Source organism: Rhododendron vialii, chromosome 1a, assembly GCF_030253575.1.
Source record: "Rhododendron vialii isolate Sample 1 chromosome 1a, ASM3025357v1".
In the NCBI taxonomy this organism is placed as follows: domain Eukaryota; kingdom Viridiplantae; phylum Streptophyta; class Magnoliopsida; order Ericales; family Ericaceae; genus Rhododendron; species Rhododendron vialii.
Genome location: NC_080557.1, coordinates 35,723,851 through 35,746,311, shown reverse-complemented (window position 1 = coordinate 35,746,311; position 22,461 = coordinate 35,723,851). Strand labels below are relative to the sequence as shown.

General features: G+C 38.7%; 3 protein-coding genes across 10 annotated transcripts; 2 read left to right on the top strand and 1 right to left on the bottom strand.

The window, feature by feature from the left end:
* The first annotated feature begins 950 nt into the window (after positions 1-950).
* On the top strand, positions 951-7,415 carry LOC131323944 (uncharacterized). 2 transcript variants are annotated; one of them, XM_058355780.1, is made up of 5 exons: positions 951-1,207; positions 3,440-3,513; positions 3,715-5,452; positions 5,534-5,738; positions 6,869-7,415. In XM_058355780.1, the coding sequence occupies exons 2-5, from the start codon at positions 3,454-3,456 to the stop codon at positions 7,113-7,115; spliced, it is 2,250 nt and encodes a 749-aa protein (XP_058211763.1). In that variant the 5' UTR covers positions 951-1,207; positions 3,440-3,453; the 3' UTR covers positions 7,116-7,415. The 2 variants fall into 2 exon arrangements, with proteins under 2 accessions (XP_058211763.1, XP_058211768.1); XM_058355785.1 differs by lacking the exon at positions 951-1,207 and adding an exon at positions 1,221-2,720.
* A 2,901-nt stretch (positions 7,416-10,316) lies between these two features.
* LOC131302963 (uncharacterized) lies at positions 10,317-19,991 on the top strand. 7 transcript variants are annotated; one of them, XR_009191910.1, is made up of 8 exons: positions 10,317-12,096; positions 13,420-13,853; positions 13,955-14,116; positions 14,913-14,988; positions 15,509-15,664; positions 16,451-16,552; positions 19,138-19,231; positions 19,930-19,991. XR_009191910.1 is itself a non-coding variant. In XM_058329757.1 (7 exons), the coding sequence occupies exons 1-7, from the start codon at positions 10,753-10,755 to the stop codon at positions 19,147-19,149; spliced, it is 2,286 nt and encodes a 761-aa protein (XP_058185740.1). In that variant the 5' UTR covers positions 10,317-10,752; the 3' UTR covers positions 19,150-19,448. The 7 variants fall into 7 exon arrangements, 5 of the variants coding, with proteins under 5 accessions (XP_058185740.1, XP_058185738.1, XP_058185749.1 ...); XR_009191909.1 differs by lacking the exon at positions 19,930-19,991 and adding an exon at positions 19,653-19,895; XM_058329757.1 differs by lacking the exon at positions 19,930-19,991 and having other exon boundaries at positions 19,138-19,448.
* Positions 17,196-21,911, bottom strand: LOC131302989 (endoglucanase 16). The gene is made up of 8 exons (XM_058329784.1): positions 21,540-21,911; positions 20,458-20,670; positions 19,991-20,191; positions 18,858-18,935; positions 18,619-18,768; positions 18,440-18,548; positions 18,057-18,220; positions 17,196-17,551 (listed from the first exon to the last, which is right to left on the bottom strand). The coding sequence occupies exons 1-8, from the start codon at positions 21,768-21,770 to the stop codon at positions 17,198-17,200; spliced, it is 1,500 nt and encodes a 499-aa protein (XP_058185767.1). The 5' UTR covers positions 21,771-21,911; the 3' UTR covers positions 17,196-17,197.
* Between the last annotated feature and the right edge of the window lie 550 nt (positions 21,912-22,461).

Genomic DNA, 22,461 nt, shown 5'->3' with positions numbered 1-22,461 from the left:
TCCCTTAATGTTTCGGACAAATAACTTGGGTGAATTTTAGATCCACTATTTGTCTTTAGTTACATTTGTCGATTTTAAGTTAATGACCTCAAAAGTAATTTTGTGTAGCTCCCATTTTACACGCAAAGTTTTTCCTTAAATTACCGTGCCCTTGAGGGTTATAAACGAGTCAAGTAGGTAGTTGATCAAGCTTAGTTTGATAACATAACGAGCTGAGTAATAGCTTGTTCAAGCTTGACTTGAAATCTTAACGAGTTTTAGAAAAATGTTCAAGCTTGGTTTGCTTACATAACAAATCAACATTGAATAAGTTTTTAACGAACGAACACGAACTCATACTCGAGTAGCTTGATTCGTTTAGCAACTCTACGTGCCCCTATTTGGCCCTTAAGCAATTAATTTCCTTTGCAACAACTAATCAACTTACTCTCCAACCAATTTAGTTCAAAAAAACCTTAATTCCTTTGGTACGAATTCACTAGGGGGCAAAATGAGAGTTACACTAAGGGGGTTTGCCACACAATGATTGTCCCCTCACTCATAAGGAAGGTTGTCACGCACTCGTTGTCTCTCAAATTTTTTTCAAGATAACAAAAACTAAATAAATTCAAAGTACTTAAATTTACACGTCTTTTCATTGTAAGCTACAAATTTTAGATGGGGGACTATTTTAACACAAAGTGCAAAATTTTTCCAAGGTAACAAAAAATAAATAAATTCAAAGTACTCACCTCTTTTTCATGTAAACTACAAATTTGATACAGGAAATTACTATTTTTAAACACCAAGTGTAAAGAGCCGAGGAGTTTCGCCAAGCGGATAGAAAAAAAACAAATAAGTATTTGTCTCAATACTCGCACTCGCCAACTAGTTGATTGAATAATTTTTGAAAGACATTTTCACATTCGTGATCTTGCCCGCGCCCGCATAATATATGACCTACTAGGTTAAAATAGACTATTTGACGGGCTCTAGGGTTCAGTCAAAATTGCGAACCCGAATCCGATAATCAACATGCCTCGCTGAATCGCCGCCGATTTCCCACTAGCCCTATACCGTCACCCATTTATCGCCCCTTCAATTCCAACACCGAAACTCCTTTTGTTTCCCCCACCCCCCCTGAATCCGATACACGCATAACCGCTCCTCGATTCAGGGCCACTCACCGGCATCGCAATTTCGGGCTCAAAGTTTTCGTTTAATCCGAGTAAGATTTTTTCAAATCCGTTTGCTTTTTTTCATGTTTCTCATCAGTCAATCCGAAAGTTCTCAACTTTGTGTTCTTGGGCTTTAACTTCCTCTGTCTCTGCGTGTTTTGTGTTAATTTTTCCCTCCAAATCAATAATAGTACACTGGAGCATCATGTTTTTTTAGTTTTATTGCTTTTTGGGTTTGTTGGATCAGTCATTTGCTTCTGGATTTCACATGCTTACGCTGTTCTGTCGATGTAAATCCAGAGTGCCCGCGGCAAGGTTTTCATATGCTTATCATATGTACTAGACGCTACGGCACATACGATGCGTGTGTAGAATGTAATTCGTGTTATGCCAAAGACGTGAAGAGGAAAATCTTGAGTTTCGATTAATCTGTAATGAAATCTGAGTGGTAGAAAAGAGGGGAGAAAGATATTTGGGGTGACAGTTTTTTTTCTTTTCTTATTGGCTGTTTGTTTAAAGTGGTAAAAGAAAGTGTGAGCCAGCCTCAAAATGGTAGATATGAATGTCAAAGAAGTAACTGATTTATAATCGAGATTAGTTTATGGGTTTGAGAGAGAGAGACTGTAGTTACATATTTACATGTATCCAAGATAAAAGAACAAAAACACGCTAAAATTAAAAAATATTCACTTACACCCAGTTAAGAATCCCTTTTGTGGGTCACTAGCGGTTAGGGCACACGTTATGTGTGTGCAAGTTGTGAGGAAGAAAATATCAAAGAAGTAACTGATCAATTTTTTAGATTAGTTTATGAATGAGGAAGGGGAGAGAAAGAGTTTTGAGGGAAAGAGGAATGGGAAACTGTAGTTACATGTATCCAAGACAAAAGATCAAAAACACACTAAAATACGAAAACACTCACTTACACCCAGTTAAGAATCCTCCTCTCACCATATGCAATTGTTTCTCTCTCCTCGCCGACTGGGGTCATGAAGTGTTGGGACTTTGGTCTTTGAAATTGTAAGCGCAGGCTTTCTTTCTCTCCTTCCGGTTACCAATTGGAAGTGCAGAATTGGTCTGTAAACATTCCTTCTCCTACCGGGAAGATGAAGTAAAGGAGTAGTTGAAGAGATGTGGAGACGTGGGTGTGACAGTTATGTTGGAATTTTACTATTCCGTCCCTGGCAGTTTTTTGCCATCCACCGTTGAAAATATGCATTTTTCGGTATAAGTAAAAGTCAATACAGCTTCATTAATTGGGCGACACCAAGTTGGTGCTCTCACTTTATTTATTAGATAGAACAGATAGATGGTAGATAAGTAGAACTGTAAGTTCAGAAAGTTTTGTTTGAGTTAATTCATCTCTTAGTTACAGCATTCTCTTGTGGATTTCTTCTGTGTGTGTTTAACTTGATGTTCTTTTTAGCATAGATTCTTCCTAATCTATTTGTCTATTTTGATTCTATCCATGTCAAATAATGATGAAGAAAAGGGGAAGAAGAATTTACGAAAGAAAATCGGATTTCTAAAACTTAGGAGATGGAGAGACGAGAGTTGAGCTAGGTCTATTTAATTAAATGGCTATAAGTCAACTCCTGTGGATGTTTTTATGAATGATTCGAGAATCCGATTGAATCTAGTAGAGGATTAGTTGGTTTACATTATGGATGAAAGACTTGGAATTTTGATATTAGATATAGACACGAATTAAAGACAATAACCATGTGCCTGTTATTGTGCTTATCATTAGGGCCTCTAGATGGTAGCTCTACCTATTAGTGATGAATGTTAAAATTTGATTTCGAAGGCTGGGGATTCGTTGGTATACGATTTTTGCGGGTCTCGTTCGTGATATTCGCAATCTTTTGCCACTGATTGATTGCGTAAATTACTTTGATACCATGATCTGTGCTTTTCAAATCAATCAAGACATCGCAACGCTTGGTTTTTGTCCTTGCTTTTGTTCATGTACTTGTTTGCAGTTAAGTGTCCTCAATTCATTTTGTTCAGCTTACAAGCTTGACATACTGTAGGGTAGTCTCTTTTTGTAAAAAACTTCCAACACAGGTTTCCGAACACTATGGCGATAAATTGCACACTAGTCTAACAGATTTTGACTGTCCAACATAGGTATACATCATAGCAAATAAACCACCTTTTGTCCATCTCGGTGCACCAATCAATTTATTCAGCGATGTCACCAGCTAGATGTGTTGACCTTATGAGCTTTTGTCTTATTACTGTGCCATGTTGATATTTTTGATCCTATGGTTCTGATGTAGAGAATCAACCACTAATGGTGGAGACTGAAGAGTTCTTCGATGCTGTTTCAGCTACCCAGCAAAGGGATGATCAAGTAAGTAATAGAAATGTTTACAGTTCTCTTTTATTGACTTGCAAGTGGGTCTAACCTAATTCGGCTTAAACTACAATTATTTGGCAGCAAATTTTTTTGTTGCATGCATGCTCCACAAGATAAATGTTTTCTGGTATAACATACTGTTGCCTTGTTTGTTTAAAAAAATTGCTTAAACCTTTGGATCTCTTGTTTTACCAGGGTTTGGTTCCTCCACGAGCCACTGACCCTGGTTGGGCCCATGGAGTCATGGTCAATGGTGGTCGGCAAAAGATCAAGTGTAAATACTGTCATAAAGTTATTCTTGGTGGTGGAATTTCCCGATTAAAACAACATTTAGCTGGAGAAAGGGGAAATGTAACTGCATGTGAGGAGGTACCGGAGGGTATTAAAGTGCAATTTCAACAACATTTAGGTTTTAAAGTTCTTGAAAAGATGAAGAGGCAGAAAAGATTTAGAACTGGAAAGAGTTCCTCTGTCTACTTCGACAATCCCGGAGAAAATGATGTAAAGAGGAAACATCCTAAAGTAGCTTCTCGCCGGCCAGAAAGAAGGGCAAAAGAGGTTGATGAGGGGATATCTTATCGTGTGAAGAAGGACAAGAAGCATTTGAATCCAACAGCTATCCAGCCTATTCCTGTTGCTCAGCCTCCAATCCAGAGTTTGGCTTCACAAGAATGCATTGATAAGGCAGATATGGCTATAGTGAAATTTATGTTTGATGCCGGTATTCCTTTAAGTGCCTCAAATTCATGTTATTTCCAGCAGATGGCAGATGCTATTGCTGCTGCAGGTCCTGGTTATAAAGTGCCTTCTTACCACTCTTTGAGTGGTACATTAGAAAATAGAAGTGCTCAAGAGGCAGAGGAACTATCCCGTGAATGGAGAAAGTCTTGCGAAATGACTGGGTGTACTGTCATGGTTGATAGGTGGGTAGACAGAACTGGCCGCATAGTTATAAACTTCTTTGGTTACTGTTCAAAGGGTACAGTATTCCTCAAATCTGTTGTTGCTACTGACATTGATAAATCATCTGAAGCACTTCTGAGTTTGTTTGATAGTGTTGTCCAAGAGGTTGGACCCAATAATATTGTCAACTTTGTGACAGACGCTGAACCAAGTTATAAAGCTGCAGGGAAAGAGTTGATGAGGAAGTACAGAACCTTTTTCTGGAGTGCCAGTGGTGCAAGCTGTATTGATCTGATGCTCGAGGAAATTGAAAAAATGGATGAAGTCAAAGAAGTTATGGCGAAGGCTAAACGAATAACACAGTTCGTGTATAATAATTCTTGGGTCCTTGATTTGATGAGGAAGAAGACAGGCGAAAGAAACATTATTCGACTTGGAATAACCAAGTATGCTTCAAACTTCCTGACACTGCAAAGCATTGTCTCTTTGAAAGAGCCTCTCCATCAGATGTTCACCAGTGATACTTGGATGCAGTCATCTTTCTCTAAGCAAAGTGTGGGGCTTGTTGTGGGAGATATCGTGATGGACCCGCGTTTCTGGTCATTTTCTGACCAAACACTAAAGGCCACACAACCTCTTCTTGCTGTATTACACCTCCTTGATGAAGACAGACCATCAGTTGGTTTAATTTACGATGCAATGGAAAAAGCAAAGAGAAGCATCATTACGGGTTTTGACGACAATGAATCTATGTACTTACCCTATTTAGCTGTTATTGATCGTATTTGGCAGGAGGAACTCCATAGCCCCCTTCACGCAGCTGGTTACTATCTGAACCCATCCATATTTTACCACCCCAGTTTTTCAACTAACAAAGTCATTCGGAAAGGGTTACTTGATTGCATTGAGACGTTAGAAACTAACTTGACTGCTCAGGTAACAATTACAGGCCACATTAAGTTCTACGAGGATGCTGTTGGGGATTTTGGTCGTCCTATGGCATTACGTGGTCGAGAGTCACTTGACCCAGGTTAGCCTCAATTCAAAATGGTGTTTTGGAGCTTTTAACTTATTCAGGGTTTCTTAATCACTTTTTTCTGTTGTTTCGCAGCTACTTGGTGGTCTCTGTATGCATCTGACTATTCGGATCTGCAAAGATTTGCAGTAAGGGTACTAAGTCAAACTTCTAGTATAATCCGGTGTAAAAGGAGCTTGAGCATTTTTGAGCTTATGCATTTAAAGAAGAGGAATCGGTTGGACCGTCAGAGGTTGAACGACCTCATTTTTGTTCACTATAACTTGCGTCTTCAAGAGAGGTAACAACTTTTGTTTATATTCTGCTATTCCGCTTACGGCGTGGTCTATTAGAGATAGTAGTAAGGAAGCATCACCCCCACCTTTTTTGTGGAGAGGCGAATTCGCTGAAGTCAAACCCATACTACACCACTGGGAGCGCATAATGAACTTGCCATTATGTTTAAATGCATTACCTGTGTAAACTAAAGTGTTATACCCCTTAAACTATTGGGGATAATGACATAAGGATCCATAGGTTTCGATGTACAATATTTTCTTGCAGAATAATTTCCTCATTTTCCATTGTTTGGTTGGACAATAAGTGTGTAAAATAGTTTTCAAGTAAAATGTTTTACCCCATGAGACCAAAAATGATTTCCTCTAAGATTACACTTAAAGTCATTTTCTGCTACGGGTTGTATCTTCATCCATCTTCTCTTTTGTAGTTTTTAGCATTCCTTTTTTTGCCTACCGTTCGTCTCAGGATATGTTCATAGTTGATTTGGTTGGTTGGACTCGGAGATCACTGAATATCTCCCCCTTCCTTTTTTTTCCCCTAGAAAACTTATTTGCAAACTGAACACCGAAAAATACTTTACACGAATATTATTTCTGCAAAATTATTTTACAAACAAGTATATTTCGGTGTAAAATATTTAACTTCAAAACAAATGGAGCCAAGATAATAAATGCAATATCTTAGTTGGTTAGAAACCATCATCTATTTCAAGGTTTTCTGTATTATTTCAGGACTCTAAAATTGTTGTGATCTTATAGATTCCAGGAATACAATCAGTTTTCCTTAGATAGTGACCATCAGTTTTATCTGTCTCAGTTTATTCACTGGGAACTAGAAACTAGAAACGAATTCGAAATTTTAGCAGTAAGTTAGTTTATCACACAAGGGCAGAGCCACAAAGAGACAGGCGGGGTCACTTGACCCCACTTTCTCTATAAGAAAAATTATACTTTGCACCCAATATTTGCTATTTGACCCCCCAATAGATCTCACAATCTGTCCTAAATTGCTACTATGATTCTAGTTTTTGACCCCATATATTAAAATTTTTGGCTTCGGCCCTGTTTATCACTCCTTGTTATCCTACCTTATGACTGCATGTAAACTTGGCTTTTGGCTGATGCAAAGCAGGCAGGACGCAATTAAATCAAGAATAAGGGATGAATATGACTCTTTATGCTTAGAAGCTATTGATGCTGGCATGGATGACTGGGTGGAAGACCCTGCAGGCATGGAGCATGAGGATTGTACCTGGATGGATTTAACACTTCCCTGTGAAAGGACCGCAGCAGCGAGTCCTAAAGATGTTTGCGATGATAGTATGGATGACTATTGCAGCGATGATCGTAAGTGTATTGATGTAAATAAAGATACGTAAGTAGTATGTTGCACTTCTATACAGCTTTTATTTTATTTGTAATTGCAGTATTGTTGAGTTGTTCGACTTCTTTGGCTATTAGATTGGCATCAACCTATGATTAAGCATAGAAATCATCCTGATATTCCTCCAGACTTTATTGTTGCTATCAGTAGACTCAGAGAAATCCATAGTCTAGTTGTATAAATTCACTATTCAGTTGTACTGCATTCAGATATTGGGATAAAAATGTTTAGAAATTTTATGGTGACCACATATGTATTTGTAGTTATACTGGAGTACCATTTGCTATGGCGTCAAGTTCTATCTTCCATTTTTTGCCCACTCTTTTTCCATGCTGTCCCTTTTCTTCGTTCTGTTTGTATGAGAGGGCCGTGGCTAAGATTTGTGCCCCAAAAACTGTTGGGCCATGTAATGTGTTACTTCAGATGATATCCAAACGTAGTTGCGTACGTGATTGTCATTCATAATTGTACATGTAAGCTCCATAGGCTGAGGTCTCTCTTTGTCGGTAATTTCATAGAAAACACATATTTGCGTGTATACATGTTGGGATTTATTGAGTTGTAATTTTTCATTATATATTTATGATGACTATTGAGGAAGTGAAAGGAAATCAATGTTAATTTGTATTGAGAGGTTGAGTTTTAGGCATAAGTCAAGGGATTCGAAGTGTGGTGCGCAATCTCCGCTTTTTCAGAAGTGTGCTCGAGTAACTTAGATAGGTCTATAGATAGTGCTCGAGCAACTCGGAATTTTTCCTGCAGCTTATAAATATGCGTATGTTAGGGTTTTCAATACACCAAACATAACATAGCCGCTCCTCTCTTGGTCTAATCTTCAGAAACCACTCGGTTTGATTCTTGGAGAAAATGAATGATCGATTGATCATCGAGTATAACTCCAAGAAGTTCCTCAAAAGTTCCATTCAACTACTTGGGTCATTCTTCTAGTAGATTTTGGAAGTATCTCGGAGGGCTTGAGGATTCAAGGCATTCGGCAATCAAATATTCGGTGCTGTGTCCGTGGATTTGGCACATTTGTCTTTGGTTAGTTGGTGAGGATTCACGATTGTAATAGTAAGGTTGTTTTGTAATTGCACAATGATTCATATAGCATTTTGATTCATTCCTGTGATTTTTACTCTTTCAGGGGTTTTCCATGTATATGATTGTGTTCATTGTTTATTGCTTTCTGTTTATTGATTTGGTTGGCATATTGATTGGTGGGTTGATTAATAGAAGAGATTAAAACAAAGTAAATCTATTGACCGAAATAGCTTGTATCTTGTTTATGATGAATAGAAGAGATCTGCTTACTAATACGGAAGGATTCATGGTTGTCTTATTATGGTCTTTTTGTAACTGCACAATGATTCAGATAGTGTTTTGACTCTTTCTCGTGATTTTTACCATTAGGGGGGTTTTGCATGTTTATCCTTATGTAAATTGTTTATTGCTTTCTATTTCTTGATTTGGTTGACATATTGATTGGTGGGTTGATTAATATAAGAGATTAAAACGAAGCAAATCTATTGACCGCAATGGGTCGCATCGTATTTATGATTAATAGAAGAGATTAAAACGAAGCAAATCTATTACTCCTCCCGTCCCAAAATGTTTGTCCGGTCCGCAAAATGAGAACTAAAAAATAATGTATTTCTTTTAAGAAAAAATTCAAACATTTTTCATAAATTAAAAGAACTCGTCTAGATTTAGTAAATTGTTGGAAAAAATTTATTTATTTATTTGCAAAACTTGAAATATTTTTACATTCTCGTTTTGTGGATCGGACAAACATTTTTGGATGGAGGTAGTAATAGAAGAGAAGAGATTTGCTTCGTTGGGCTTTTTATTGCCTTGCGCAGTAAATGGGTTGTATCTTGTTTATGATGCTCAATAATATATGATGGCTATCTTCTCAGTATAAATGTCTCTCATTTTATTTATATCTATAATCATTTTATTTATATCTATGAATAAAATGAATATCGAAAAATAAAAATATTTTACATCAAGTACTTATCAATTATGAATACACGAATGTATTCTACTCATAAATGAAAAATAGATGACGTGAAGTATTTTACCTAACAAGTACTCATGCCAGTTCGAGGGACACATCGATTGCACAACTTTTGATACAAATCGGAGTCGTTCAATTTGTTTAAAACATGCTTTTAAGAGTTTTCATGAAAAATCAACTCATTTGGATATCAATAAGTGCTTGATCGATTCATTTAATTTTTATCAAGTTAAATTTAGGGACAAATACCGATTAAACCCTCATCGATATTCGAACAAGTTGATTTTTTTTAAACAAATTGAACGGCTCTAATTATTTCAGATAAAAACAACATGGGGTTTGGTACCAAGATCAATCAATGTCCCAAACTGACACATACCAAACCAAACCAAATCGAGCTTTGTATCTCAATCAATTGAGACCGAGAAGCATAACCCCTTTTTGTTCATAACTTGTTGCAACTACTTTAGGGCTATGGTCCGCGTAGCTTACACTCAAGGGCGGATCCACGTTAGGCCCACAAGGGTCACATGATCCCCTGGCTTTTTCCAATCTTGCAATTATATCTCTATCTATCAATGATAGTATGTTTCATAACCCCTCAAAAATTGCACTAATGAACTATTGACATGTAAAAATTATCAAAGCTATCACACTTAAAAACTAAGAAAATAAACCCTTCATAAATGAGCTCAACTCTCTATAAAAAAAAATAAAAAATTGGCCTCGATCATGGATCTATGGTCAATCGTTTGATTGCTCTATTTATATAGTAGTAATAAAATATAATTGCTAGGCATTTCATCGTACAGTTACGGTATCTTTAAATATGTGCGTTGATTGTATGTGAAATTTTTTGATTTTCAATATTTGTTGAAAAATCTCATCTCTAAAGCCTCTAAAACTTGGATTTGAATTAATTTCGTGTTTGATTAGGAAGAAATATTTCCAAGTCTATGATTAATAGTGCCCCTCCTGTCCCCATTTTATGGATCCGCCATTGCAGTTATACTGGGTTTTTATTTATTTATCAATATAAAAGTAAGTTATAGGAGTATTTATTAGTTTTCAGAAAACTACCGAATAAGAAAACCAACATAACGAGAAATGAAGGGAAAAAAAAGCGGGAAAAGTAGCGGCAACAAATGACGCAGATGTCCATCGACCAGCCAAAGAAGGATCGACGAGCAATCAATCAAGGAAGAAACCCTCTCTCTCTCTCTCTCTCTCTCTCTGTAGAATCTTGCTTCCAAGTACTCTCTTTCTCTCTCTAAAATCTTTCCATTGCCTTTTAGCATGTTCCAACAAAACACGATCCCTTCACCTCATCCCCATGAAATAACGACAACAACATTACTTAAATACCCTCTGAAAACCCCAATCACTGAATCTCTCCAAACCCCCCCTCCCAATCACGCAAGAACCCCCCCGTCCCCTTTCTCTCTCATCGTTTCCCTCACCGTCCTCCACGATCCAGTCAGAATTCCGCACCCCCGCCAATCCAATCCCCAACCGATCGAAGCCCTAAATTCCTAGGGTTGCGAATGCCCTAAATTCGAGTCCGATCGAATTCGCAGTCTTGGTTTAGGTTGGAGTTGTGTTTGGAATCAAAATGAAGAGATTGAGTGAAGAAGCAAGTGTTCACGAGTGGAATTTGAATTCGGAGGGGCTGAAGAAAGCTAGGGTTTTGGGGACGAATTGTGAGGAATTAATCTGTTTAGAGCAAGTGGGTGCGAGAATTGACGGAATTAGGGTTTTGAATCCAGTTGACTGTACCGAAATTCATCGGGTTGAGAATTGGCCAGTGATGGAGGAAGATAGGGCTTCGGGAAGAAGTGGAACTGTAGAAAGAATGGATTTTGATCATGATAGGGTTTTGGGGAATATGGGGCTGAGTTCTGCTTGTGGTAATTCGACTTGGAGCGAAGCGATTGCGGTGGTTGATCGTGAGAAAGGGAAGGTAATTTTAGATTTTGATTTGAATGTAGAAAGAATGGATTTTGATCTCAATTTGCCCGCGGCAGAGGAGGGAGGAAATGATATGGAGTTTCCAGAATATACTACCCGGGTGGGAGCGGTGGTGGTCGCGGAGAGGGTGGATATCATTCACATTTTGTCTGATGAGAGCGAAGAGGATGATACTGGCAAAAGAGGGTGTGTTTCGGTGAGTGGTGGAAGGAGGTACACCAGGGAAGAGAAAGGGAAGGCGAAACTAGTTGATTCTCATTCTTGGCTATCGCTTGCCATGAAGCCGATGCAGTTGGATTTAATACCTGAAAGGCAGGAGTTGATAATTTCAGCAGATTCCTGTTGTATACAACAACAAATAGATAGCCAACAGGAGGAAACTACCCAGCTATTGGAAACGGAAAGAGTGCAGATACAAAGGGAGCCAGAACCAATGGCAGCACAAGAATCAAGACAAAGGACGCGTGCAAATAGATACCGTGATGTTGCATGCGATAATGCTCTAAGGTTTGCGCGTTTCAATTCGAATCAAAATAAATATGTAGATCCTTTGAGTCAAGAAATGGAAGTGCAGACTGTATTAGAAGAAGCTGATAAAAATGTAGAAAACTTCGTGGGTCCCTTTTCTGCCGCGATGAGACTAGTGAAAGATCGAAACTTGAAGAGTACTTCTGAACAACTGATCAATTGGAAGCCCTCAGAGGGTTTTGACCGTAACATTGTTATGCCTCTTGTTCCTTCGCTACTGGATCTTTCCATGAAAGTCCTTGCGAAGAATGCTGAGGCAATAGTGTCTCTAGAATATGTACCGGATGCTTTGAAGCATAGACTCGCCGACATGCTCTGTGACTATCGGAAAATGAATGCGCGTGCCTTGGACCTCCTTATGCAAGGATCTCCAACTGAGATACGGATAAAGGATTGTTCATGGCTAACTGATGAACATTTTACCAAAATATTTGGTACTTTTGACTCTAAAAGCTTGAAGGTAACAGGTTTTCCCTGTCACCGTCTTGCTTCTCTTTTTATATGTGTATGGCTGAGCAGAATTAGCTATATGATTGCTAGCTTACCCGGCATGTACAGGCTGTGGATGCATCCATGGGAATAAAGTTCTAATAGGAGTTACTTTGATTTAGGAGATCATCACGACGTTTGGAATCTTTTGTTTCAGGTCATAGATATAACCATTTAATTGTTTCTACTAGTAGAGTTTTATTTTGAAGTTTCTACACTGAACTACTGAAGGACTTGGCTAAAAGAAGAATTTTTGTGGATAACTTCTCGAGAAAGCTTATCTGTTAATCAAATTAGTTTGCTGAAAAAAAACTGATTGGCTTATTCCTTCAGCCTGGTATCATGTGCTTTGCAAAGACTTTAGTTTGAAGGTCGGCAGTTTTTAGGAGAAAATGTTCTCTTTGGGATTTTGGTTCATTTATTGTTTTGTCTCTCACTTGTGCGTTATGAAGCACAGGTGCTTCTAAAACCCGGGCGTACTCGTACCCGTGACGTACCAGGTACCGGTACTTTGCATGGTACTTCTAAATCCATATTGGGTACATGAAACACGTACCGAAACTTTTGTCCTCGACTTTTGTCATACCCCAGAAGTTCTGCAATATATATGCTGTACCCAACACAAAGATGAAACTAAGTTGATAAGACTTCCTTTTCTATGCTTAGCATGATTGTACAATAGTGATTTTTGGTCTAAAGGTTCTTTAGCATAATGGCATTAAACTCTGCTTTGTATCTTAAGTTTGGTGTTAAACTACTAATTGATGTTAGATTCCGAATTGCCTAAGTCATTTAGCTATTTCCTTTAGTTGAAGTGTAATTATTACAAGTAGTACATTGCTCTAAGTTATAAAAATACATTTGTTATAGACGTACCCCAACCGGGCCAGCTGTACCCGTACCCTTCATTTTTTAGGTTTTCCCGTATCGACGTACCCATACCCGCATGCGTACTCGTACACGTGCTTCTTAGCTTGTGCGCCCATGTGCTGTCAATTGTCGACTTCCTAACTGAATATTTTTAGCAATTGACAGAGTGGAATGGAAAAAAATGGATTCATGTAATCAACTCCAATTGATTGGAACTTAAGGCTTTGTTTGGTTTTAGTAACTTAAAGAAATAACGAGGAAGTTCGCAAAATTTTTATGCTCATAATCCTGTGATATTTCTGATGCATCCTCCGTTTTGGACTCTACAAGTTCCATTTTACTATGGTTGTTTTTTCTTGGTGTCTTTTATTCAATTTATCATGTTCTGATTCAATGTGAATGTTTCCTTTTGTTGTGATAGCAGGTGCTTCAACTAGACCTATGCGGGCAATGTGTCCATGGTGATAGTTTGTGTAAGACTATAGTGCAGTCTCAAAATAGCTTGCCTGATTTAGCTATTATATCCCTGAAGGGTGCATGTCGTTTAACAGACGTTGCACTAAAAGCATTGGTTGCATCAACACCTGCCCTACAGTCAATCAATTTGGGCGAGTGCTCTCTTCTCACCGATACTGGCATATCCCTTCTATCTGCTTGTTTAGGAGCTACTTTGAGGGAGCTTTATATAGATAATTGCCATCGGATAGATGCTAGGGTAGTTGCGCCTGCAATCTTGGAGTTTAAACGTTTGGAAGTATTGTCAGTAGCAGGAATCCAGACAGTATGTGATGAATTTGTCGTTGAAGTTATCACTAAATGTGGCCGAAATATGAAAGGCCTTGATTTGGCTGATTGTGTGTAAGTCTACTGGATTTGTTCCACACTTCCACTTGTTGAATGTTCAGAATACAATAATTTTTGATTTAAAAATAATAGAGGGTGTTTTTGAATTGATGCAGGAAACTAACCAACACCTCTATGGAAGTCATTGGGAATAATTGTTCTGGACTGTGTTCCCTTAACATTTCGAACTTGCATAACTTGACAGATTTGGCAATCCAGTATCTTTCCAATGGTTGCCTATCCATTCAAACTCTCAAACTTCGTCAGACCAGTTTCAGGTTTCTCTCAATTTGGTTTCTGTTTATATCTCATTGTATCTACGTGCAATTTAGGTCCTAAATGGTTGTGTGATAGAGATTGTTGACTCGGCGGGATGGATAATCTTGAAAATGTTGGGAGATCATAGCACTCATGTTAGCAGAGTAGTTGCAATATTTTTGCACCAGAGGGGATGCTACAAAGTTTTCCCATCGTACATTTATAAGTTTTTATATGTATTCGGTCTTACCAACATCATCAGGGGTGCTTGTCACCAACTCGCTCACATGTTTGCCATTAAAGTGGTTGTGTATGATTATGATGGAGCTGTGCGGAACACGATACTTTAGTTCAATGGAGCTAGAGTGGTGGTCCTTGGCTGTGGTGCAGCCATTTGAAATGCAGGGCAGGAAACTTGATGTCAAGGTGAACAAGGGAAATGTTGGTTTTCGATATTCTGAAAAATGTTCATATGATGGGAATCCAAGAGCAAAGTATGGTTTATAAATAGTGACAGCTGAAGTACTTTCTGGAACAGTTGATGGCTGCAATACTATAAGGAATCTGCACTTTCATGCTTAGGAGGAGATGTGCCTTCTGCACTGACTTTCTGTTTTTTAGATTGGTGTGCCTTTCCTTCATAATGGGTTGCATGATTTGATATTTGAGCTTTGCATTCCTTTTCTTTCAAGTTTTCAACTCCTATGTCCATTTGGCCCGTGGTCGTGTTGCAGGTGATAAATTATGTCTCTGTTATGATGTTTGCATCTTCTGTTAAAGCAGCGAGCTAACTGCTAGAAGTTTTTCACATGACAGTGACGAAGCTATTGCTGCATTCTTGGAAACTTCTGGAAAGTCTCTAAAAGAACTTTCACTGAATAATGTCAGAAAGGTAGGAACATACATGATGTACATGATTTTTATTCTTGTATGGACTCAATCATTCTCCAATGGCTGCCAGGATGTGTAGCTCTTTTCCTAGTTTCTCTGACATGTTTATGCCTGCATGGTTTGATATTTTTGGAGTTTAGAGTGGCATATAGGTCCTTTTATTGTTTGGCCTTTTCTGTATGTTCCTCGCTTTCTTTCGTAAATGGGTGGCATCCCCTTGATGCCTTTTCACTAAAGTTTATTACTTATTAAAAAAAGGTTTATGCCTGCATAGTTTCTCATGTTTATCTGGTAACTTCTGCTCCTTAACCCTCGTGGTTTTGGGCTTGTAATATACATGTCCACAACAATCATTTCAGGAAATTTCTGTCTAGCAATTTTAGAATGGCAGTGGACAAATCCCCTATGCTTTTGGGGCAAGAACCACATGATTGTATGATTCCGATCACAAATCACACACAGTACGCATATACATCCATTTATCTAATTGTTACTGATAATCAAGGAGTGATGAATTATAGGTTGGCCCAAACACAGCCTTGTCACTGGCCAAAAGTTCAAAGGAGTTGTGGAGTTTGGATCTGTCATGGTGCCGTAAAATCACGAATGAAGCACTGGGATTGATTGTTGACAGCTGCTTGTCTCTTAAGCTGGTCAAGCTCTTTGGATGTACACAGGTATTTATGCCAACTAACTTCAACATACATGTGCAAAAAAGGATACATATAGATAAAGTTCGGCTAACATGATTGTTATTGTATTTTCAAGCATTGTTCTTATTTGAGTTATGTACACGAGGCTTGCAGCTTCTTGATATCTTCTAATTTTATGTGGGATTTCGTATTGTGTAAACACAACCATGTATCCAATTTTGTAGGACTAACAAGGTATTGCAATTATGGGGACACTCCTAGAGGTTGTGGTGGATATAAAATCAAGATCAGAGTTACGAACATCGTTGTTAAATTTTATCTTGAACATAGTCGTCAAATTCTCAACCGAATCCTTAATCGGATCTCGAATTGTAAAGATCCAGTGATAAAATTTGTGTTGCACATAAAAATACATCTTCACAACTAGATACTAAAGATGCATCATAAATAGGACAAATGTCGGCTTGAAAGATGAATTAGTATGATTTGAGTGATGATCATGTAGTCTAATATAAAGAGGCTTGTTGGGCAAGAGATGTAGGTCCGTGAAATTTGATACCATAATTTTCTTGTGATAAGTGCATGATTGCCCATAGTTAAGAATATGCATTCCCAGTTCAAGTGTTTGTGGGGGAGAGTTTTAACTTTTGCTTTTAACTCCTGTATTGAGATTACTGTGTTACACATAATTATTAGTTCTTTAAGCTTGAAATGCAAAAAGTGTTACCTTTTATTCTTGCTGAACCAAATGCAGCTTAAACAAATGGAAGCAGAAACATATTGTTTAAGCAGCTCTGTCTTGTTTTGCAGATTAGTGATGAATTTCTGAATGGCCACTCCAACTCCCAAGTAAATATTGTTGGACTAAACTTGACTCCAATATTGGAACATCTCAACATGCTGGAAACTGAGGTAGGTTACTTGTGCTATTCCCCTATGACATTGTCTTCTGAACTCTAAGATAGTTTTTGTATCTATTTGTATCCTGCATTGATTCCCCAATGTGGATATTCAGAAATATTTTTTTCCCTTCCTTTTCTTGTCTTTTTAACTTTTAACTGGTGAAGACAGAGAACTGTTATCTTGTCTCCTCGACTCACCTTTCCTTGGATGATTCAAGTGGACATTCGACTATGGATGGTGTTTCAATGCATTCCGTTGAAAATGTACTGTTAATATTTGAACCCAATTGGTTTGGTGCTCAGAAATAGCACTGTGTCTTATTTGAAAAGGTAATGCACAAAACGAATAGCACTATTTTTTCCACAATAGAAGAGGAGGCAAATGATAACGCATCATCATATTACTAGTGAAGAAAAGATACAATACCATGGGAGGTTCTCTCCATCTCGTCTAAGCAAGCATGATCCAGCTTCTTAGAGTGATCTTATTACTATTGCTACTTGCTAAGTTAAGAGCTGTATGAGGGAGGCAAATTCCACCTTCTCTCTATATGCAGCCAATTCAATTCCTGCTCATATATCTGTACAATATTTATAAACAATATACTTCTAGTAATTAATTTTGCAAAATGCACCTCTTCACAGTTTGGATGGATCACTGACTTGAGGTATGGGGATGTGTCTGTGTCGCAGCGAGCTTTGCGAGGGCACCTATGGCCAGTGAATTAGTGTAAGTAGTGGGCTCCGTCATGGCTGACTCCGAACGCAGGTCTTGAAAGTTGTCATATCGATCAGGCCCACCGACAATGGCGCCGGTGAGCTCATTAGGGTTTGGTGTATTCTTATTGTACCAGTTAACAAAGCTCATAGGGCAGTTCACTGCGTCAATGTTGGTTGCGGACAACTTTGGTACGGAAGCACCTCTGTGGTGGGCTTGTTTAGGTGGGTTTTGCCCGAATCCGACCATGTATGACCTGTCTCTAGGGTTCTTTCCCAGTAGATAATCCATCTGCAGTTCAATTTTGTTAATGTTAGTTCCTGTCTCCTAGGATTTAGGTTATACACTCCCCATAGGCATAACTAGCACAATATCTGCAGGGGGTGCAATTCCTTGCCTTGAAAATCTCGGTCAAATAATGTTGCAAAACAATTGTTTTAGATATGACGAATATGCATTGTGCGCCTGGGAGACGAGTTGTTATTAGATATCAAATGTAGAATGTTTAGAGGTAGTTACACCAAAAAAATTGTAGAGAAATGGAGTCCTAATGTTGCGGCTGAAGTTGGACTGGCGAGAATGATTTGAGATGTGAATACCACAAAAGGTCACGCTATGGATGTTCCGCACTAGGACTATGTTAGTAGAGCATTACCATAGGGTTTGTGGATTTAAAAACTAAGAGCTCGTGACGCCTTACAACTGCTATTCTCATATCATTCTGGTTGAAATTTTTATGTGAACAGGATGGATGGGGTAGTATATTTTTGTATATTCGTATGTATTTATGACTAACCTGTTGCTTGGCGAAAGCCATGACTTGAGCAGAATCAAAGCGTTTGTTGCCGCAGGTAACCTGTTGATTGTGTTTGGCCAACAGATCACTATAGATACTGAATAGGAATGCTGTGCTCGTAGCGTATTGCGTGTTGGCCCCATCTCTTAAGTGAACCAATCCACCTGATCATCATCATCAGCCTTTATTTTTGAGTTCAAGAAACCATGCATTTAGAATTATTGAAACATGAATGCTTAAACTTGGGGATTTACACTCATCCACTTAGGAACTGACGCGGTAATGTATGTATTTCTGTAGTTTGCGTACTTGTTGAAATAATGAACTGATGGGAAATGGAAGTGGTGGGCACATGTGTGTGTGTGTGAGAGAGAGAGAGAGACCTGCAGAGATGAAAACCTGATGGTAGGGACTATCAGGAAGCACAGAGCATATGAAACTGTCAGCCTGATGCTTGTAGGCCTCTAAACTCTTGTGCCCTTCCCAGTACAACTGCATTTCATGAGAAAGTGCGTGTGTATGAGAGAGAGAGAGAGAGAGAGAGAGAGAGAGAGAGACAGACTTTTGAAAGTAGGATTTGGGCACCAGCATATTTAAGGTCCCAGCTAAACTCGGCAACCTTAGCACTGATTGATTCCTCCTCTATGTAGTTCAAATATGTGGCCTTCCTGCTGGCTATGTATAGCCATGTTGCAGCCCACATCAGCTCGTCCTGCAAATTTGTTCATTTAACTAAAGGCTCTGTGTGTGTGTGTGTGAGAGAGAGAGAGAGAGAGAGAGAGAGAGAGAGAGAGAGAGTACATGATAGCCCGAGTAAGAACAGTAGAATGGGCATTCACCATCATAAGTCCCTTTATGTGCTTTGGCAAACTCAAAAAGCTGCAAAAGAAGTGAACAAATTGTACAATTTGGAGTCCGAAAAATACAAAGCTACAAAGCATGACACAATATGGGAGCAAACCCTCCCCCAAGGTTTTAGTCTAATCTAATTGAGCAAAAAGTCACTCATCTTCTAGAAAATATCAGTTTTGAAGATTTCCACCATTACTTCAAGTCTGGTTCTCTTTTTTTTGTCCTACAGGTTCGCTCTTAAGGTCAGTGATTCAAGTCAACAAGCACTGAGGTCTCATCAAAGTCACCTCCTTTGAAGTAAAAAGCTTGAGAGGGTAAACAAGGTAAAGCGGCATCATATTTGGATTCTCGAGTAGCTGAAGAGTATATCAGCCGGTTAATCACATTCACAAACAATCTAGTTTAGGCAAAAGTAACTTATCTTCGATTCTTGTAGGTGTATAAAAGATTGGTATGCACATACATTTTTTTTCATTGACATACTCATACTTGATAGAAAAAATAAAAGATTGATATACTCATGGTATGCGGATTCAGTAATGACTCCTTGGAAGAGGCAAATACAGAACAAAATTGAGTAGATTGAAAATAAACATAGAACTACAACTAGAAATTGTTTTTTTTTTTTTTTTGTATGAAAATAATTAGGGGCAAATTGAAAGATTTTCAAAACCATAAGAGGACATTAGTTTTGAAGATCCTGTCATGCGTCGTTAGTTAGAGTCCCTTACTTTTGTCCTACAGGTTCACTCAAAAGGTCAGAGGTTCAGTCAATAAGCGAGGGGGGTCTCATTGAAATCACCTTCTTCGAATTAAAAAGCTTGAAGTGATAGACAAAGATAACGCGACATCATATGGGATTCGCTGAGTAGAAGGGTAAATCAGCTGGTTAATCACAAGCGACGACTTTTTTTTATTACTTAGATACTTTATGGTAATTGTAACATTTTGAAAACAATAATCGGGAAGTATTTGTTGACAATAGAATTGTGTCGATTTTGCGTCAACCCGACGCTGACAGGGCAAAATCCAAGCAAATGAAACAAGTCTGAATGGAAATACTGAATAGAATGATAAATTACCAGTTTGGCTTTGTTAAGGAGCTGGTGAGCATACGGTTGATCAAAGCGTCTAAAGACGATTGAAGAAGCAGCCATTGCTGCACTAGTTTCGGCTGCAATCTCAGTTCCAGGGTTACTCTGGTCAATTTGTAAAACACTTCTTGGTGTTTTCATGTTTTCGGGCCGCATCCAGCACTGATGATCTTTTTCTGGATCTCCTACCTTCAATCCCATATGCAACACAGAACCACTTACAAGAAAAATCTTCCACACGAGATTCTTTTTTCCGGGAAAAAATTACTCGAGCTTTTTCGACATTAATGGATGTTTCTAGATTGCGAGTATCATATACGGAGTACTTGAGTTTCATTTCTGATAGTTTAGAACATAGATGCGAAGATAGAAATGAGATTCGTTCGTTTGCAAAAGGATTACTTTTATGTTTTCGTATTCTTACAGAACTTCGTCCCGACTAATCAATCGATTACCTGGACATACAAGCGGTTATGTTTAGAACTGGCTTTGAGCAAATAATCAGTGCCCCATCTGATTGCAGCCCTAACATTTTCCAGCTCTCCTGTCGATTTCAGCTCAGATTGATAAGAGATGGCACCCCAAGACAGTGTTGTAACTGTGAAAGCCATTGGTAGCCCATACTTGACGTTATCTCCTGCATCATAGTATCCCCCCACAAGGTCCACCTGTATTCACGTCATGGCACAAACCAAATCAATTCTGAAATTTGAGGAGTAGGGCTGCTAACAAGCTCAAATTAGTTGCTGTTCCACCTATATTCACGTTAGTATCAGGGTTTTAGTACACGAGTCAAGCTTTTATTATTGAGCCAAGTTACAACTAATTTGAGCTCGGTTCATTTAGTAGTATGCTTAAAACTCGAGTGCAACTCATTTATTAATGCTGCGGAGCCAATAACAAGCTAAGCGAGGAGCTTGGTTTGTTAAGGAATACCATACTCTAAATTTTAGAAAAATGCACATTGAACAAAACTATTTCTAAAAAATAAATATGGCCACATATTTTCGTTGTACACAAAACTTTATTGTAAATTCATGAGGTACTGCACTTTTTTCTTAATCAAGTGTCCGGGCCAACATATGCGTACATATGTATGGACAGACCCCAAATGAGTTGATTACACCTGAGAGGTTCAGACCTTAGGATGAAGGAAACTCTCAAGTCTCAGGTCTTGACCACTAGGCCAACCCTCCTCGGTGTAAAATGTGTTACTAGAATTTCAATATATTGGCAACCAACGCGAAATATGGATTGCAATCACCTTATTATAGCATGATCATGATTTTGCTCTAACTTTTATGTCCTCGAAAATTAAAAGAAAACTTTGATGTATCTGACTCGAACCAGAATGACTGGCCTTGTATCCCGAGCGTGTCGTGCCAATACTAAACTTGAGGAAAATTGAATAGTCCGTGAAACATAGCTAGAAATAAGGGATAATTCCACCAGGTTGCATGAATTGGTTCACATGAGAGAGAGAGAGAGAGAGAGAGAGAGAGAGAGAGAGAGAGAGAGAGAGAGAGAGGCACAATACATTTGCAAGTTTGCCATCTTGAAGAGCAGAATCTCCTCTCCAAGAAGGTCTATGGTTTGCAGGAAGCTTTCCAGATCTCTGTGCCTCCAAGAAAATAATGGACTTGGTAAGGGCATCTCCGTAGTCAAATTCACCATTTACACCAATTAATAAATCAAACCCTCCTCCCAAGAGCACCAGCCATGCCACCGCAATTGAGGAACTTAGCACCCTTAAGTCAATGATTCCCATTGGAAAAACTGTAAATTAAAATGAAGAAACAGTTTTCCTAATTAATTAATTCTATTGCAAGAACGTACTAAAAAGTGATTCCGAAAAACCAAAAGAATTTGTTGGCCTTAATCCCTTGTTTTAATGGCAGTTGGGTCAAATGTGGGGTTGAACTTGAAGGGCATCCCTTAAAATGATAAAATACGTTGCTATATTTAGTTAGTTAGTTAGTTGGTAATTACAAATGTATGTACGATCTATGTTTGATAGTTTTCGGCCTGCCACCTCTCTAGCACCGTCACCATAACGACCACAGCCGCCACTATCAGTACCATCACTACCATCTCTTCAACATCACCGGGGACCACTGCCACCACCACCACTGGTCCAACCACTATCTCTCTCTCCATCATGTTCTGCTGCTACATTCACCTCACTTTTTCATTGCCACGACTACGTCACCAATAACTACTGTCATCATCTGCACTGCCATCCACTGCTGTCACCATCGTTGCTATCCTTCCAACATACCACCTCCATTACAAGCACCACCACACCACCTTGCCACAACCACCACCGCCACACTACCAACTGCCACCACAACCACAATTACCGCCACCTCTCCACCACCACACCACATGTGGTCACCTCCTCTCCACCGCCACCACAACCACAAACACGACATTTATTAAGAAGAAAAAGGGAACAATCA

Coding starts and splice junctions, on each gene's coding strand:
- LOC131323944 (XM_058355780.1), top strand. CDS start 3,454: ATGGTGGAGACTGAAGAGTTCTTCGATGCTGTTTCAGCTACCCAGCAA. Junction 5,453..5,533: donor TCGAGAGTCACTTGACCCAG/GTTAGCCTCAAT, acceptor GTTGTTTCGCAG/CTACTTGGTGGTCTCTGTAT. Junction 5,739..6,868: donor AACTTGCGTCTTCAAGAGAG/GTAACAACTTTT, acceptor GATGCAAAGCAG/GCAGGACGCAATTAAATCAA.
- LOC131302963 (XM_058329755.1), top strand. CDS start 10,753: ATGAAGAGATTGAGTGAAGAAGCAAGTGTTCACGAGTGGAATTTGAAT. Junction 13,854..13,954: donor CTTGATTTGGCTGATTGTGT/GTAAGTCTACTG, acceptor GAATTGATGCAG/GAAACTAACCAACACCTCTA. Junction 14,989..15,508: donor CACTGAATAATGTCAGAAAG/GTAGGAACATAC, acceptor GATGAATTATAG/GTTGGCCCAAACACAGCCTT.
- LOC131302989 (XM_058329784.1), bottom strand. CDS start 21,770: ATGGGAATCATTGACTTAAGGGTGCTAAGTTCCTCAATTGCGGTGGCA. Junction 18,936..19,990: donor TCCTTAACAAAGCCAAACTG/GTAATTTATCAT, acceptor CTTCTTTTGCAG/CTTTTTGAGTTTGCCAAAGC. Junction 18,221..18,439: donor TCAGGTTTTCATCTCTGCAG/GTCTCTCTCTCT, acceptor GATGATGATCAG/GTGGATTGGTTCACTTAAGA.